The sequence below is a fragment of the Lipophrys pholis genome, assembly GCF_963383615.2.
Source record: "Lipophrys pholis genome assembly, chromosome: 14".
NCBI classification, from domain to species: domain Eukaryota; kingdom Metazoa; phylum Chordata; class Actinopteri; order Blenniiformes; family Blenniidae; genus Lipophrys; species Lipophrys pholis.
In genome coordinates, this window is record NC_137633.1 from 337,747 (window position 1) to 354,441 (window position 16,695).

Sequence of the window (16,695 nt, forward strand, 5' to 3'; positions counted from 1 at the left end):
GCTTTTAAAGACCTTTGGAGACGTTGTGTGTCCTGCAGTCAGCAGTGTGTCCTGCAGCCAGCAGTGTGTCCTGCAGCCAGCAGTGTGTCCTGCAGTCAGCAGTGTGTCCTGCAGCCAGCAGTGTGTCCTGCAGCCAGCAGTGTGTCCTGCAGTCAGCAGTGTGTCCTGCAGTCAGCAGTGTGTCCTGCAGTCAGCAGTGTGTCCTGCAGTCAGCAGTGTGTCCTGCAGCCAGCAGTGTGTCCTGCAGCCAGCAGTGTGTCCTGCAGCCAGCAGTGTGTCCTGCAGCCAGCAGTGTGTCCTGCAGCCAGCAGTGTGTCCTGCAGCCAGCAGTGTGTCCTGCAGTCAGCAGTGTGTCCTGCAGCCAGCAGTGTGTCCTGCAGCCAGCAGTGTGTCCTGCAGCCAGCAGTGTGTCCTGACACAATGCCTGACAGTAAAACTCAATGTTTCCTACTTCCTATCTGCAGTCCAGCCGGCTCACGGCAGCGCAGCGGTGGCAGCCGCCCAGCAGGGGGGCTACGAGATCCCCGCCCGCCTGAGGACCCTCCACAACCTGGTGATCCAGTACGCCTCGCAGGGCAGGTACGAGGTGGCCGTGCCGCTCTGCAAACAGGCCCTGGAAGACCTGGAGAAGACCTCCGGACACGACCACCCCGACGTGGCCACCATGCTCAACATCCTGGCTCTGGTTTACAGGTAATCCTCAGTTCCGGTTCCACAAAGCTGCAGACGTCTTTGATCCCAGGTTAATCCTCTGACGCTCCTTTAAACACCACCGGGTGTACCTGGGCCTCCTGCAGCTTCGACTCATTGACATTCCTTCCCAGGCTCTCTCAGACACTTCCATGGATTCCTTTCAGCAGTATTCAGCAGATATCAACAAAGTGCCTGGATTTAACCTTGTCGTAGCTCATTTTCAACCTTGAGTTGCAGTTTTTTCTCGCCTGCCAGACAGAGAGCTGTGATAATGCCAGCCTCCGAGCCGGTGGCATGTCCCCTGAAGCCTCGGAGTGGCGGGTGGCCGGCCTCCAAAGGAGAGCTGGAAGCCAAACATAGCTCCTCTCAAAGCCGAGATTTACAGGACAGCAGAGCGACCAGGAGAGAGGACATTTCCCAGCTTGGGCAGACGAGAACAAAAGATTGACTCAGTATTTTACTGGATAGTTCCCATGTGTTTCACTGTCTTGAATTGGCCGCTCAGGTTTTTTAAAAGCGAGGTACGCGTCCAATTCTTTCACCGTGGTAACGGCGGCGACGCGATTTCAACGACGCCAGAGAGAAAATAATGAGCTGCGGTTTGACGTCCGTCTGTTTCCTTGTGTGTGTCAGAGACCAGAACAAATACAAGGAGGCGGCCAACCTGCTGAACGACGCTCTGGCCATCAGGGAGAAGACGCTGGGAAGAGACCATCCAGCTGTGAGTCTGTCTGTCTGTCTGTCTCTGTCTGTCTCTCTGTCTCAGTCAGACTTCACCATCACGTTATCAGCAGAGTAAAATCAACCTGTCTAAACATCTAAGCCAGCTCACGTTCCCTCTTAAGGCCCCTCCATACTGTCTGGATTGCGTGTCCACAGACTGTCCCTCAGATCGTCCACAGACTGTCCCTCAGATCGTCCACAGACTGTCCCTCAGATCGTCCACAGACTGTCCCTCAGATTGTCCACAGACTGTCCCTCAGATCATCCACAGACTGTCCACACAATTGCATCCATACTCCACTCTGGGTTCACTACGTTCCATAGTGTTCTATAACGTTCCATAGTGTTCTATAACGTTCCATAGTGTTCTATAACGTTCCATAGTGTTCTATAACGTTCCATAGTGTTCTATAACGCTATGGAGAATGGAGATGTCCAGACTTCCAAAGGGCACCAACTAGTGGTAGAACGTGCAAACTGACGATGATAACTGAGGGAATGAAATATTCTCATCTGAACGTTAAACTTAAGCGATGTCGTTTTCGATGAGTCGTCATCTTGTCATCGGCCTAAAACGTCAGACTTTACTTCCATTGCTGAGTTTGTGGTAAAAAGCAGGATCATCATCCTGGTTCAATGGATCAATAAATAAATGTGTTGGAGGCATCAGGAGCTGCTGCTGGTGCTAACTTGATATTATCCTAGATTTTATAAAAGACTTGATCATCTGGCTGTAACTGCTGAGTCATTGAAGGAACACCACTTCATAGAACCAACTATACCATACGGGACCTTTCTACAGAGAGATCATCCACCGTTGTTGGTATTTTCTATGTTTTCATCACTTTCCACTCTGAAATGAATTTCATGGACTGGAGGAGGTTTCCAAAGTATCTCATCACGAGAGGAACCCGGCAGAGCAGCTTCTCATCATGAGAGGAACCCGACAGAGCAGCTTCTCATCACGAGAGGAACCCGGCAGAGCAGCTTCTCATCACGAGAGGAACCCGGCAGAGCAGCTTCTCATCATGAGAGGAACCCGGCAGAGCAGCTTCTCATCATGAGAGGAACCCGACAGAGCAGCTTCTCATCATGAGAGGAACCCGACAGAGCAGCTTATCATCATGAGAGGAAGCAGGCAGAGCAGCTTCTCATCATGAGAGGAAATCGACAGAGCAGCTTTTCATCATGAGAGGAACCCGGCAGAGCAGCTTCTCATCATGAGAGGAACCCGGCAGAGCAGCTTCTCATCATGAGAGGAACCCGACAGAGCAGCTTCTCATCATGAGAGGAACCCGACAGAGCAGCTTATCATCATGAGAGGAAGCAGGCAGAGCAGCTTCTCATCATGAGAGGAAATCGACAGAGCAGCTTTTCATCATGAGAGGAACCCGGCAGAGCAGCTTCTCATCATGAGAGGAACCCGGCAGAGCAGCTTCTCATCATGAGAGGAAATCGACAGAGCAGCTTCTCATCATGAGAGGAAATCGACAGAGCAGCTTTTCATCATGAGAGGAACCCGGCGGAGCAGCTTCTCATCATGAGAGGAACCCGGCAGAGCAGCTTCTCATCATGAGAGGAAATCGACAGAGCAGCTTCTCATCATGAGAGGAACCCGACAGAGCAGCTTCTCATCATGAGAGGAACCCGGCAGAGCAGCTTCTCATCATGAGAGGAACCCGACAGAGCAGCTTCTCATCATGAGAGGAACCCGGCAGAGCAGCTTCTCATCATGAGAGGAAATCGACAGAGCAGCTTCTCATCATGAGAGGAAATCGACAGAGCAGCTTTTCATCATGAGAGGAACCCGGCAGAGCAGCTTCTCATCATGAGAGGAACCCGGCAGAGCAGCTTCTCATCATGAGAGGAAATCGACAGAGCAGCTTCTCATCATGAGAGGAACCCGACAGAGCAGCTTCTCATCATGAGAGGAACCCGACAGAGCAGCTTCTCATCATGAGAGGAACCCGGCAGAGCAGCTTCTCATCATGAGAGGAACCCGGCAGAGCAGCTTCTCATCATGAGAGGAACCCGGCAGAGCAGCTTATCATCATGAGAGGAACCTGACAGAGCAGCTTCTCATCATGAGAGGAACCCGGCAGAGCAGCTTCTCATCATGAGAGGAACCTGACAGAGCAGCTTCTCATCATGATAGGAACCTGACAGAGCAGCTTCTCATCATGAGAGGAACCCGGCAGAGCAGCTTCTCATCATGAGAGGAACCCGACAGAGCAGCTTCTCATCACGAGAGGAACCCGGCAGAGCAGCTTCTCATCATGAGAGGAACCCGACAGAGCAGCTTCTCATCATGAGAGGAACCCGGCAGAGCAGCTTCTCATCATGAGAGGAACCCGGCAGAGCAGCTTCTCATCATGAGAGGAACCCGGCAGAGCAGCTTCTCATCATGAGAGGAACCTGACAGAGCAGCTTCTCATCATGATAGGAACCTGACAGAGCAGCTTCTCATCATGAGAGGAACCCGGCAGAGCAGCTTCTCATCATGAGAGGAACCCGACAGAGCAGCTTCTCATCACGAGAGGAACCCGGCAGAGCAGCTTCTCATCATGAGAGGAACCCGACAGAGCAGCTTCTCATCATGAGAGGAACCCGGCAGAGCAGCTTCTCATCATGAGAGGAACCCGGCAGAGCAGCTTCTCATCATGAGAGGAACCCGGCAGAGCAGCTTCTCATCATGAGAGGAACCTGACAGTTATTAGAACCCGCCGGATTTCTGCTTTTAGAATATCAAACAATTTACCTGGATTCTGAGAAACAGAATACTAACTCCAAACACACAGGTCCCTACAGCCAACACTCATTAATAAGATTATATATTTAAAATACATATTTCTACACTAATACCATTCACCGCTTAACCCTGTATATATTACTATTTAATATTACTTGTTTAAGTTAACTTCTATTTATATTAAACACAAACCAAGAAGACGACACTTCTGCCTCATACATTTAGAATTCCATGAACTGTAAACCCCCCCTCTCACCCCCCCCTCTCACCCCCCCCTCACCCCCCAACCCCCACCCCCCCCCCCCTCTCACCCCCCCCCCCCCCCCCCCCCCCTCTCACCCCCCCCTCACCCCCCAACCCCCCCCCCCCCACACACACACACACAGGTTCCAGGGTGCAGGGGAGACTTGGTATGGTGACTCTGACCCGGCTGAAGAAGTGAGAGAGACGCAGTGTTGCTTTGTTTCTAACTTGTCCTCTAAAGACTCTCAGCTGAAGTTAGTGGGAGGAAGATGCTCTAGAGATACTGTCCATGTTGGGACGTCTTCAGAGAAGCGGGTCTCTGGACTGAAGGCCCATTTACACAGAACCTTTTCAAGATCTTGTCTTCAGAACAAGAGAAAAGAGTAAACTAGCAGTTGATGACAGAAAGAGAAGCAGACGTCCAACTGCTGCTTCTCTTTCTATTCTAGGATGAACAGGAAGAAGGAAGCAATGCATCCTGGGAGCAGGGAATCAAACCGTCAGCAGGTTTGGGGTTGCTGTTCTAGCCTGACGTCGGTTGATTTAGTTTTACGTCTGGAAAATGTGATGAGAAATAATCTTCAGGAATGGAACTCTGGAAAATCAAACAAACTGCAGGAGCTTCGTCCTCCTCTTCTTTTTGCTTCTGTCTTCCCTCCCTCTCTTCCTCTCCCCCTTCCTCTTCCTCCCATTCTGCACACGGCTGCCAGAATCAGAGCCAGCCATCTTCATCCTCCTCCTCTTCCTCAGTGCACATGTTGGAGATTCAACACTCTCCTGATTTGGATCAAATTAGCAGAACCCCACATGACCTCCGATGACCGGGTCACGGTCCAAATAATGTCTGTGTCCCGTCAGGTGGCCGCCACGCTCAATAACCTGGCCGTCCTCTACGGGAAGAGAGGGAAGTACAAGGAGGCGGAGCCACTGTGCAAGAGGGCGCTGGAGATCAGAGAAAAGGTGGGTCAAAGGTCGTCAGTGAGTTCAGCAGCAGCAGCCTGAAGAACCACACAGGAAGTCGCCAAACTTTCACTTCCAGGGGAGTTGATTTCCTGTTTCCTGTTTCTGTAAAGAATTCAGACTGTCGTGTTTCAAGGAGGCAGAATGAGAAATCTGCCCGACAGACGGAGACGGACTCTGAGACATCAGCTGGTCTTTGACCATTTGTCCCTCAGTCACTCTTCCTTCATCTTGACCATGAGAACCGGGACACGTCCTCGTTCACACCGAGCTGCTTTAGCTGCTGGATCCTGCAGTGACCGACAGATGGATGGTTGGATGGATGGTTGGTTAGATGGTTGGTTAGATGGTTGGTTAGATGGTTGGTTAGATGGTTGGTTAGTTGGTTGGATGGATGGTTGGTTAGATGGTTGGTTAGATGGTTGGTTAGTTGGTTGGTTGGTTGTCTGATAACTAGGTGAAAGTATGACAAATAAGTTATATATGAAAAAATATTAGAAACATTTAGAAAGTGTAGAGAAAAGCAATCAATCAATTAATCAATCAGGTCACCCAATAACCATCAAACAAAAAATAAATATACCCACCAACCAACGACACTCCACCAACCAACGACACTCCACCAACACTCCACCAACCAACGACACTCCACTAACACTCCACCCACCAACGACACTCCACCAACCAACGACACTCCACTAACACTCCACCAACCAACGACACTCCACCAACCAACGACACTCCACTAACACTCCACCCACCAACGACACTCCACCCACCAACGACACTCCACCCACCAACGACACTCGACCAACCAACGACACTCCACTAACACTCCACCCACCAACGACACTCCACCAACCAACGACACTCCACTAACACTCCACCCACCAACGACACTCCACCCACCAACGACACTCCACTAACACTCCACCAACCAACGACACTCCACTAACACTCCACCCACCAACGACACTCCACCCACCAACGACACTCCACCCACCAACGACACTCCACCCACCAACGACACTCCACTAACACTCCACCAACCAACGACACTCCACTAACACTCCACTAACCAACGACACTCCACCCACCAACGACACTCCACCCACCAACGACACTCCACCCACCAACGACACTCCACTAACACTCCACCCACCAACGACACTCCACTAACCAACGACACTCCACCCACCAACGACACTCCACTAACACTCCACCCACCAACGACACTCCACTAACCAACGACACTCCACCCACCAACGACACTCCACCAACCAACGACACTCCACTAACCAACGACACTCCACCCACCAACGACACTCCACCCACCAACGACACTCCAACCACCAACGACACTCGACCCACCAACGACACTCCACCAACCAATGACACTCCACTAACACTCCACCAACCAATGACACTCCACTAACACTCCACTAACCAACGACACTCCACCAACCAATGACACTCCACTAACACTCCACCCACCAACGACACTCCACCCACCAACGACACTCCACCAACCAACGACACTCCACCAACCAACGACACTCCACCCACCAACGACACTCCACCCACCAACGACACTCCACCCACCAACGACACTCCACCCACCAACGACACTCGACCCACCAACGACACTCGACCCACCAACGACACTCGACCCACCAACGACACTCCACCAACCAATGACACTCCACTAACACTCCACTAACCAACGACACTCCACCAACCAATGACACTCCATCCACCCACCAACGGCACTCCACCAACCAACGACACTCCACTAACCAGCGACACTCCACTAACCAGCGACACTCCACTAACCAACGACACTCCACCAACCAACGACACTCCACTAACCAGCGACACTCCACTAACAGTCCACTAACCAACGACACTCCACCAACCAACGACACTCCACTAACCAACGACACTCCACCAACCAACGACACTCCACCAACCAACGACACTCCACTAACCAACGACACTCCACCAACCAACGACACTCCACCAACCAACAACACTCCACCAACCAACAACACTCCACCAACCACCAACACTCCACCAACCAACAACACTCCACCAACCAACGACACTCGACCCACCAACGACACTCCACCAACCAACGACACTCCACCAACCAACGACACTCCACCAACCAACAACACTCCACCAACCAACAACACTCCACCAACCACCAACACTCCACCAACCAACAACACTCCACCAACCAACAACACTCGACCCACCAACGACACTCGACCCACCAACGACACTCGACCCACCAACGACACTCGACCCACCAACGACACTCGACCCACCAACGACACTCGACCCACCAACGACACTCCACCAACCAATGACACTCCACTAACACTCCACCAACCAACGACACTCCACCAACCAACAACACTCCACCAACCAACGACACTCCACCAACCAACAACACTCCACCAACCAACAACACTCCACTAACCAACGACACTCGACCCACCAACGACACTCGACCCACCAACGACACTCGACCCACCAACGACACTCCACCAACCAATGACACTCCACTAACACTCCACTAACCAACGACACTCCACCAACCAATGACACTCCATCCACCCACCAACGGCACTCCACCAACCAACGACACTCCACTAACCAGCGACACTCCACTAACCAGCGACACTCCACTAACCAACGACACTCCACCAACCAACGACACTCCACTAACCAGCGACACTCCACTAACAGTCCACTAACCAACGACACTCCACCAACCAATGACACTCCATCCACCCACCAACGGCACTCCACCAACCAACGACACTCCACTAACCAACGACACTCCACCAACCAACGACACTCCACCAACCAACGACACTCCACCAACCAACAACACTCCACCAACCAACGACACTCCACCAACCACCAACACTCCACCAACCAACAACACTCCACCAACCAACAACACTCCACCAACCAACGTGGTGGTTGGTGGGCAATTGTTGGTGGTTTGTTGGGCAATAGTAGATATAGAATAGCATCTTTCCACCTTGGTAGCCGGGACACAGTGGATCAGAACACAGTGGATCAGAACACAGTGGATCAGGACACAGTGGATCAGAACACCGGTGTCGTGTAAACAGAACCCCCAAACGTGAGGAAAGTTTTGCGGATACACTCGTATTCGTTGTCGTGTAAACGGGGCCTTAAGTACTTGATGTATGCAGTGAAGTTGGAAGTCTGCTAAATTGAATGTAAAGTTTATTAATTGTTTTATGTTTTTAATGTTTTGTTTCCCTCTGGGAATATGTTTATATTATATTTGGACAATACTCTCATCTCATACAGTATATGGACAACAGTCAAGTCTTCATACAGTAAATCCTCAATGTTTGGAGGTTGGACTGAGGTGAAGAGAGTGGTCTGCAGGATGGCTTTAGTCTGGGTTTTAGTCTTGGTTTTAGATGGTTTTACTCTGGGTTTAGATGGTTTTACTCTGGGTTTAGATGGTTTTAGTCTGGGTTTAGATGGTTTTAGATGGTTTTACTCTGGGTTTAGATGGTTTTAGTCTGGGTTTAGATGGTTTTAGATGGTTTTACTCTGGGTTTAGATGGTTTTAGTCTGGGTTTAGATGGTTTTAGATGGTTTTACTCTGGGTTTAGATGGTTTTAGTCTGGGTTTAGATGGTTTTAGATGGTTTTACTCTGGGTTTAGATGGTTTTAGTCTGGGTTTAGATGGTTTTAGATGGTTTTAGTCTGGGTTTAGATGGTTTTAGTCTGGGTTTAGATGGTTTTACTCTAGGTTTAGATGGTTTTAGTCTGGGTTTAGATGGTTTTAGTCTGGGTTTAGTTTTATTTTGGATGTGAAGCTCTGGTGTGTTTTTCCCACATTGCAGAAGCTCAGTTCAGGAGCTCTTTTCTGGAGTCAGGAGTCAAACGTCTGCAACACAATCTCTCTCCTAATTCTCCGTTTAGACTGACCTTGTGGTTTTGGAAGTAGAAATTTAAAATTACCCCCCCCCCCCCCCCCCCACAGGTGTTGGGCAAAGACCACCCTGACGTGGCCAAGCAGCTGAACAACCTGGCCCTGCTGTGTCAGAACCAGGGGAAGTACGAGGAGGTGGAGTATTACTACATGAGAGCGCTGGAGATCTACCAGACCAAACTGGGCCCAGATGACCCCAACGTGGCCAAGACCAAGAACAACCTGGTGAGGGTGGGGTGACTCCACTGTCCTTCAATGTCTCTCTACACCAGGGGTTTCCAGCCTGGTCCTCCAGCTCCCCAGTCCTGCAGGGTTTAGCTCCGCCCAGTTGCAATAAGAGGCTCGTTATTTGGCTTTTTCACACCCCTGGTGATGACATCATCATTAGATTCAGGTCTGCTGAAGCAGGGAGGAGCTAAAACCTGCAGGACCCAGGTTGGACACTCCTGATCTAGATTCACTGAAGCATGTCTGCTGATAATACAGCCATCAGTACCACTAGTACTGCTACTCCTGCTGCAAATAACATTACCGCTGCTAATATTACTACAGCAAATACTACTATTACAAATATTACATCTATTAATTAGATGAGCACTAATACCAATGCCAGAACTAATATTTGGGACGGGGCAGGGCGGAACAGGATGGGACGGGACGGGGGCGGGTTTTCTCGTGGTCCGACCCAAAAACTTGTGGATGGTACAGAAAGAAACCCCGACCACCGGCAACCCCTCCGTTGAGGTACCCAGCTCCGAGGAAGGGTCTGTGAGGAGGAGCGACAACGCAGCTGTCTGCTGATTGGTCAATGACCATTGTCACTCTGGACTTGCCCTCAATATTTAAATATTTCATTGGATGTAACCGTCCTGTCGCGCTTCAGCAGGAGCCCCTCCTCTCAGTAACAGGAGGGGCGGAGCTTCAGCAGGAGCTCCTCCTCTCAGTAACAGGAGGGGCGGGGCTTCAGCAGGAGCTCCTCCTCTCAGTAACAGGAGGGGCGGGGCTTCAGCAGGAGCTGGACGTTGCTGTTTACAATGAGAAAGTTTGTGCTGTGTCACAGAGAACAACTCGGCCAGTCACTTCCTTTGTCTTCGCCCGACTCGTCTCCGTGTCGTTCAAAGCCCCGCCTACATTTTACCCGTGCTTTCTGTGGTGGGCCGGCACCACGGAGTTGGGTCTGGGTGGGCCCCGCTCCGCTATGTACTGCGGTGGAACTGCAGCTTTATACTGCTGCCATTAATACAACCATTACTACTACTGCTTTTACTACTAATGTTACTAATACTCTAATACTCCTAACGCTCAGTACTGCTACTAATTCCACAGATACAAGTGTTACTACAGCTCATGATAGTATTATAACCTGTACTCCTTGATTATGTATTTTGAAAATTAAATGATTGAAGCTTCATGAAATGTTTTCTGCTGTTTGATTGTTGGAAGTGAGGTTTTGTGTTTATCGCCTCCTGGCTGCTGCTCTGTGTACTGCAGGCGTCCTGCTATCTGAAGCAGGGGAAGTTCAAGCAGGCCGAGACTCTTTACAAAGAAATCCTGACTCGCGCCCACGAGAAGGAGTTTGGCTCGGTGGACGGTACGATTCCCTCCTGACGCTGTCGCCTGAATCCACACAGACATAAAGCTGGCACATTCAAATGAGCTGCATCCCTCCATCCTCCTTCCTCCATCCCTCATCCCTCCATCCTCCTTCCTCCATCCCTCATCCCTCCATCCTCCTTCCTCCATCCCTCATCCCTCCATCCTCCTTCCTCCATCCCTCATCCCTCCTCCCTTCCTCCATCCTCCTTCCTCCATCCCTCATCCCTCCATCCTCCTTCCTCCATCCCTTCATCCCTCCTTCCTTCCTCCATCCCTTCATCCCTCCTCCCTTCCTCCATCCTCCTTCCTCCATCCCTCCATCCCTCAATCTCTCCATCCCTCTATCCCTCCATCCCTCATCCTAACCTGAAAGGTTCCTTCAATCAGCTGTTATTTACCAGGTGTAGATGTCCAGGTGTTGACGACACTGTTTTCCTCCAGGTGAGAACAAACCGATCTGGATGCACGCCGAGGAGCGAGAGGAGCAGAGCAAGGTGAGCTGCTGGTCATCTGACATCAATGAGGCTCCGCCTCCTCAGCTATTCATGACTGATCTTCTGACTGATATACCTTCCTACCTGTTATATACCTTCCTACCTGTTATATACCTTCCTAACTGTTATATACCTACCAGCCTGTTTTATACCTACCAGCCTGTTCAATTCAATTCAATTTTATTTGTAAAGCTCTAAATCACATCAACTAAACCTTCCAGAACCTCTTACAATGATAGAGAACAACAGAACCCAACTAAACCTTCCAGAACCTCTTACAATGATAGAGAACAACAGAACCCAACTAAACCTTCCAGAACCTCTTACAATGATAGAGAACAACAGAACCCAACTAAACCTTCCAGAACCTCTTACAATGATAGAGAACAACAGAACCCAACTAAACCTTCCAGAACCTCTTACAATGATAGAGAACAACAGAACCCAACTAAACCTTCCAGAACCTCTTACAATGATAGAGAACAACAGAACCCAACTAAACCTTCCAGAACCTCTTACAATGATAGAGAACAACAGAACCCAACTAAACCTTCCAGAACCTCTTACAATGATAGAGAACAACAGAACCCAACTAAACCTTCCAGAACCTCTTACAATGATAGAGAACAACAGAACCCAACTAAACCTTCCAGAACCTCTTACAATGATAGAGAACAACAGAACCCAACTAAACCTTCCAGAACCTCTTACAATGATAGAGAACAACAGAACCCAACTAAACCTTCCAGAGCAGCAGAAGGAACAAGCAACAGTGGAAACCAGGAAGAACTCCCTCTCAGGAAGAACAGTTCATAAGAAGTCCCTCTTCAGGAAGAAAGGGGGTGGAGCCTAGACTCTGGAAGGGCGGAGCCTAGACTCTGGAAGGGCGGAGCCTAGACTCTGGAAGGGGGGAGCCTAGACTCTGGAAGGGGGGAGCCTAGACTCTGGAAGGGGGGAGCCTAGACTCTGGAAGGGCGGAGCCTAGACTCTGGAAGGGGGGAGCCTAGACTCTGGAAGGGGGGAGCCTAGACTCTGGAAGGGCGGAGCCTAGACTCTGGAAGGGGGGAGCCTAGACTCTGGAAGGGCGGAGCCTAGACTCTGGAAGGGGGGCCATCCGCCGATATGATTTAAACCAGTTTAAGGCTAAGTTTTTAATGCCGACGGCATCTTCTAATCTCCTTAAGAGTATATTATGATGGACAGTATCAAATGCAGTACTAAGGTCCAGAAGAAGTAAAGCAGATAGAAGACCTCTATCTGAGGCCGTTAGAAGGTCATTAGTAACTTTTAGCAGAGCAGTCTCTGTACTGTGGTTCATTCTGAAGCTGGACTGAAGGTCCTCTAACAGATTATTCTCCTGCAGATAATCCTGGAGTTGTTTAGCCACTACTTGCTCCAGAACCTTTGACAGGAAAGGAAGGTTGGAGATGGGCCTGTAGTTTGAGAGAAGGCTTGTGTCTAAGTTTGGCTTCTTAATGAGAGGTTTAATAACTGCTAGTTTAAAGGATTGGGGCACATAGCCTATTGTTAGAGACTGGTTAATAATTGCCAGTATAGAATTATTGATTAGTGGCAGTGCCTCTTTCAGAATTCTAGTAGGAATTGGGTCCAACAGGCTAGTAGTTGGTTTAGCAGAAGAAATAAGGGAGTTTAGTTGGACTAGTTGTATTTGCTGAAAGCATTCCAGATGACTGTTAGGTTTAACCAGTTCCTCTGTTATGGGGCTAACGGACGGTAGGGTTTGATGGATGTTATCCCTAAGCCTTGTCATTTTATTTTGAAAGAACTTCATGAAGTCCTCACTACATATATTGATAGGAATGGTGGGCTCAACACTATTTTGGTTCTTGGTCAGTTTGGCTACAGTACTGAAAAGAAAGCGAGGGTTGTTTTTGTTTTCCTCTATTAAGGATGAGTAGTAATTAGTTCTACTTCTACTCAGAGCTTTCTTATAAGTTTTGAAGCTATCCTTCCAGGCTATATAATCTAGCTCTGTTTTTGTTGGACGCCAAGTTCTTTCTAATCTACGGGAGCGTTGTTTAAGCTGGCGGGTTGATGAGTTAAACCATGGGGAGGACTTTTCCTGTTTGTTCAGTTTCATTTTTTGAGGAGCTATGTCGTCTAGCGTTGTTTTTAGCATATCTGTCAGACTGTTTGTTAGGTATTCAATGTCTGAGCTAGCAACAGTATACGGGTCAGGAAGATCCACTACTGATTCTATAGCAGAGTTCTAGATGGCTGCCTCCACCCTCCTCCACCCTCCTCCACCACCTCCACCAGCTATTTGAGTGTTAGTATGACTTGGAGGGGAGGCTTCATTTAGACTAACATACTCATCTTTACGTAGCAGGTTTCTGTTCATCCAAAGAGATCAATGTTGTGTTCACTTATCAGATCATTGACTAGAAGAGCTTTGGATGATAAAGATCTCATGTTTAGGAAACCACATCTCATTGGTTTGTCTTGATTTTGTCTAGTTTCACACTTGATACGGATGAAGTTTTTGTAGTCATTAGAAGTAGTTTTCCTAGGTTTAGATAGTTTTATACCTACCTACCTGTTTTATACCTACCTACCTGTTTTATACCTACCAGCCTGTTATATACCTACCAGCCTGTTTTATACCTACCAGCCTGTTTTATACCTACCAGCCTGTTATATACCTACCAGCCTGTTTTATACCTACCTACCTGTTATATACCTACCAGCCTGTTATATACCTACCAGCCTGTTATATACCTACCAGCCTGTTATATACCTACCAGCCTGTTATATACCTACCAGCCTGTTATATACCTACCAGCCTGTTATATACCTACCAGCCTGTTATATACCTACCAGCCTGTTATATACCTACCTACCTGTTATATACCTACCAGCCTGTTATATACCTACCGGCCTGTTATATACCTACCGGCCTGTTATATACCTACCTACCTGTTATATACCTACCGGCCTGTTATATACCTACCGGCCTGTTATATACCTACCGGCCTGTTATATACCTACCTACCTGTTATATACCTACCTGCCTGTTATATACCTACCAGCCTGTTATATACCTACCAGCCTGTTATATACCTACCGGCCTGTTATATACCTACCTACCTGTTATATACCTACCTACCTGTTTTATACCTACCAGCCTGTTATATACCTACCTACCTGTTTTATACCTACCAGCCTGTTATATACCTACTGGCCTGTTTTATACCTACCAGCCTGTTATATACCTACCGGCCTGTTATATAGCTACCAACCTGTTTTATACCTACCAGCCTGTTATATACCTACCAACCTGTTATATACCTACCAACCTGTTATATACCTGCCTACCCAGGCATCAGTCTACCTAGTACTCTACCTACGGCTGTCTACTGAAGCATCTTTCAAACGATCTCCATCAGTGTCTTAACATTTTAGATTATGTACCTAAACATCTGTCCACCTACGGATCTTGATGTTTCTCTGAGACGACCATCTATTGATCTTCTCAACCTTCTTCAGCTGAGGTTCAGTCCATCGAGGCCTTGACCTTCCTGGTCATTGTCAGGTCTTCCTCAGTCTGAGTGTTGGAGTTTCTTCCTTCAAGCCTGTGATTTTAAAGGCCATTAAAGCCAGTGAATCTGAGCTGCACCTTATAATCACTCATAAGCTCCTGGTGATGGAACTTCATCTTCACCTTCACACCACTGGCAGTGTTATTGTTCTGTTTAATATGGAAGAAGAAGGATTGTCGTCACAGAGAGAAGGATGAACAGTAACTCTCCCGTGCTGCTCTCAGCCTGGAGGGAATTTCCTCCAGTTTAAAAGCTTCACTTCTTCATGTGAAAGAAATCCTGACCAGCTCTGATCCTACTGCTAAATACTTCATGTAATCTCTGGTGGTATTTTCAACCTCTGGATTATTCATGTGTCCACTCCACAGACGTTCGTCTAAACATCTCTGTCTCGCAGGGAAAGCCCAAAGACGGCTCGCCGTTTGGAGAATATGGAGGCTGGTACAAAGCCTGCAAGGTGGACAGGTGAGCTGGATTCTTCCTCCATGATCCTGAATGATTACAGCTCTTCATTGCAGAGGCCGTCTGGGTTAATGTGGCCTTATTTCTGGACTGTAAGGCACATTATTTTGTTGTTTGGCTGCTCATGTCAGTTATATATCAAAATATACAGTACAAAAACATCTGTGACCACGAGATGTCTCCGTATGACCACAGACGGGAGCTACAGTCCAACAGAAACTCATTTCTACTGGTTTTGATTGGCAGAGCAACAAAAAGAAAATGTCCACAGCAGATTGTACTAAAGGAAAAGAGCAAATAGAGTTCAGTTTGTGAGAAACTTGTGATGGACTGGAGAATAGAAAGTTACGATGATGAAGAAAACTAAGAAGGCTGTAAATCCTGTGAATATCTGCGTTATCGTTGGAACAATCTTTATGTGCTTTATAAAGTAAAACTGATAACAGTCTCACGACTTTTAATACCTCACATCTTGTTTTGTTTGAAAAAGCAAAGGTGAAAAGGTTTTCCTGTGTTCATGCTTCTTCTCCTTGTGGTTCCTGCAGTCCCACCGTTACCACCACCCTGAAGAACCTGGGCGCCCTCTACAGGCGGCAGGGGAAGTTCGAGGCGGCTGAGACGCTGGAGGAAGCGGCCATGCGCTCCAGAAAGCAGGTGAGAAACTCTCCTGTTCAGATGAGACGTTTCCAGCACTTTCAGGAAATCTCAAAGACGGTGGTGGAGGTGCAGCTTTTAACCCGCCTGCTGGAATGTGGCCTCCTGCAGCTGTAACATCAGGATTAAACATTCCTCAGGTTCCACCGCACTCTCTCAGGCTCCGCCCACACATTAAGGTTCCAGGTAAAACACATCACTGTTCTCCTGTCAGACGTTTCACGCTGCTACGCTTTGAAAAGGACGTCTGTTTACACAGAAACATCTTCCCCCGTTGCCATGGAGACAAAGTCTGACCTTTTTGAAAAGTTCATCCTGGGAGCCGTTTTCAAAAAGTTGTGTTTTCAGTGGCTGAAGAGGTTTTCTCCTTTTACGTTCCAGAAAGGTCTCGAGTCGCCGTTCAGTTACTGTGACCTTTAAAATAAACGAGGGGAAGGAAGGGAGGAGAGAGGGAGAGGGAGGGAGGGAGGGAGGGAGGGAGGGAGAGAGAGGGAGAGGGAGGGAGGGAGGGGAGGGAGGGAGGGAGGGAGGGAGGGAGGGAGGGAGGGAGGGAGGGAGGGAGGGAGGGGA

At 48.7% G+C, this 16,695-nt stretch overlaps 1 protein-coding gene across 5 annotated transcripts in view; it reads left to right on the forward strand.

The window, feature by feature from the left end:
• Window positions 1-16,695, forward strand: part of klc1a (kinesin light chain 1a) — a 46,647-nt gene that overhangs the window by 7,542 nt on the left and 22,410 nt on the right. For all 5 annotated transcript variants that reach the window (XM_080480129.1, XM_080480131.1, XM_080480130.1 and 2 more), the window contains exons 5-12: window positions 465-693; window positions 1,327-1,414; window positions 5,267-5,368; window positions 9,411-9,584; window positions 10,851-10,950; window positions 11,397-11,449; window positions 15,407-15,474; window positions 16,017-16,125. In XM_080480129.1, the coding sequence (XP_080336255.1) occupies window positions 465-693; window positions 1,327-1,414; window positions 5,267-5,368; window positions 9,411-9,584; window positions 10,851-10,950; window positions 11,397-11,449; window positions 15,407-15,474; window positions 16,017-16,125 (923 nt within the window). The remainder of the gene's footprint in view (window positions 1-464; window positions 694-1,326; window positions 1,415-5,266; window positions 5,369-9,410; window positions 9,585-10,850; window positions 10,951-11,396; window positions 11,450-15,406; window positions 15,475-16,016; window positions 16,126-16,695) is intronic.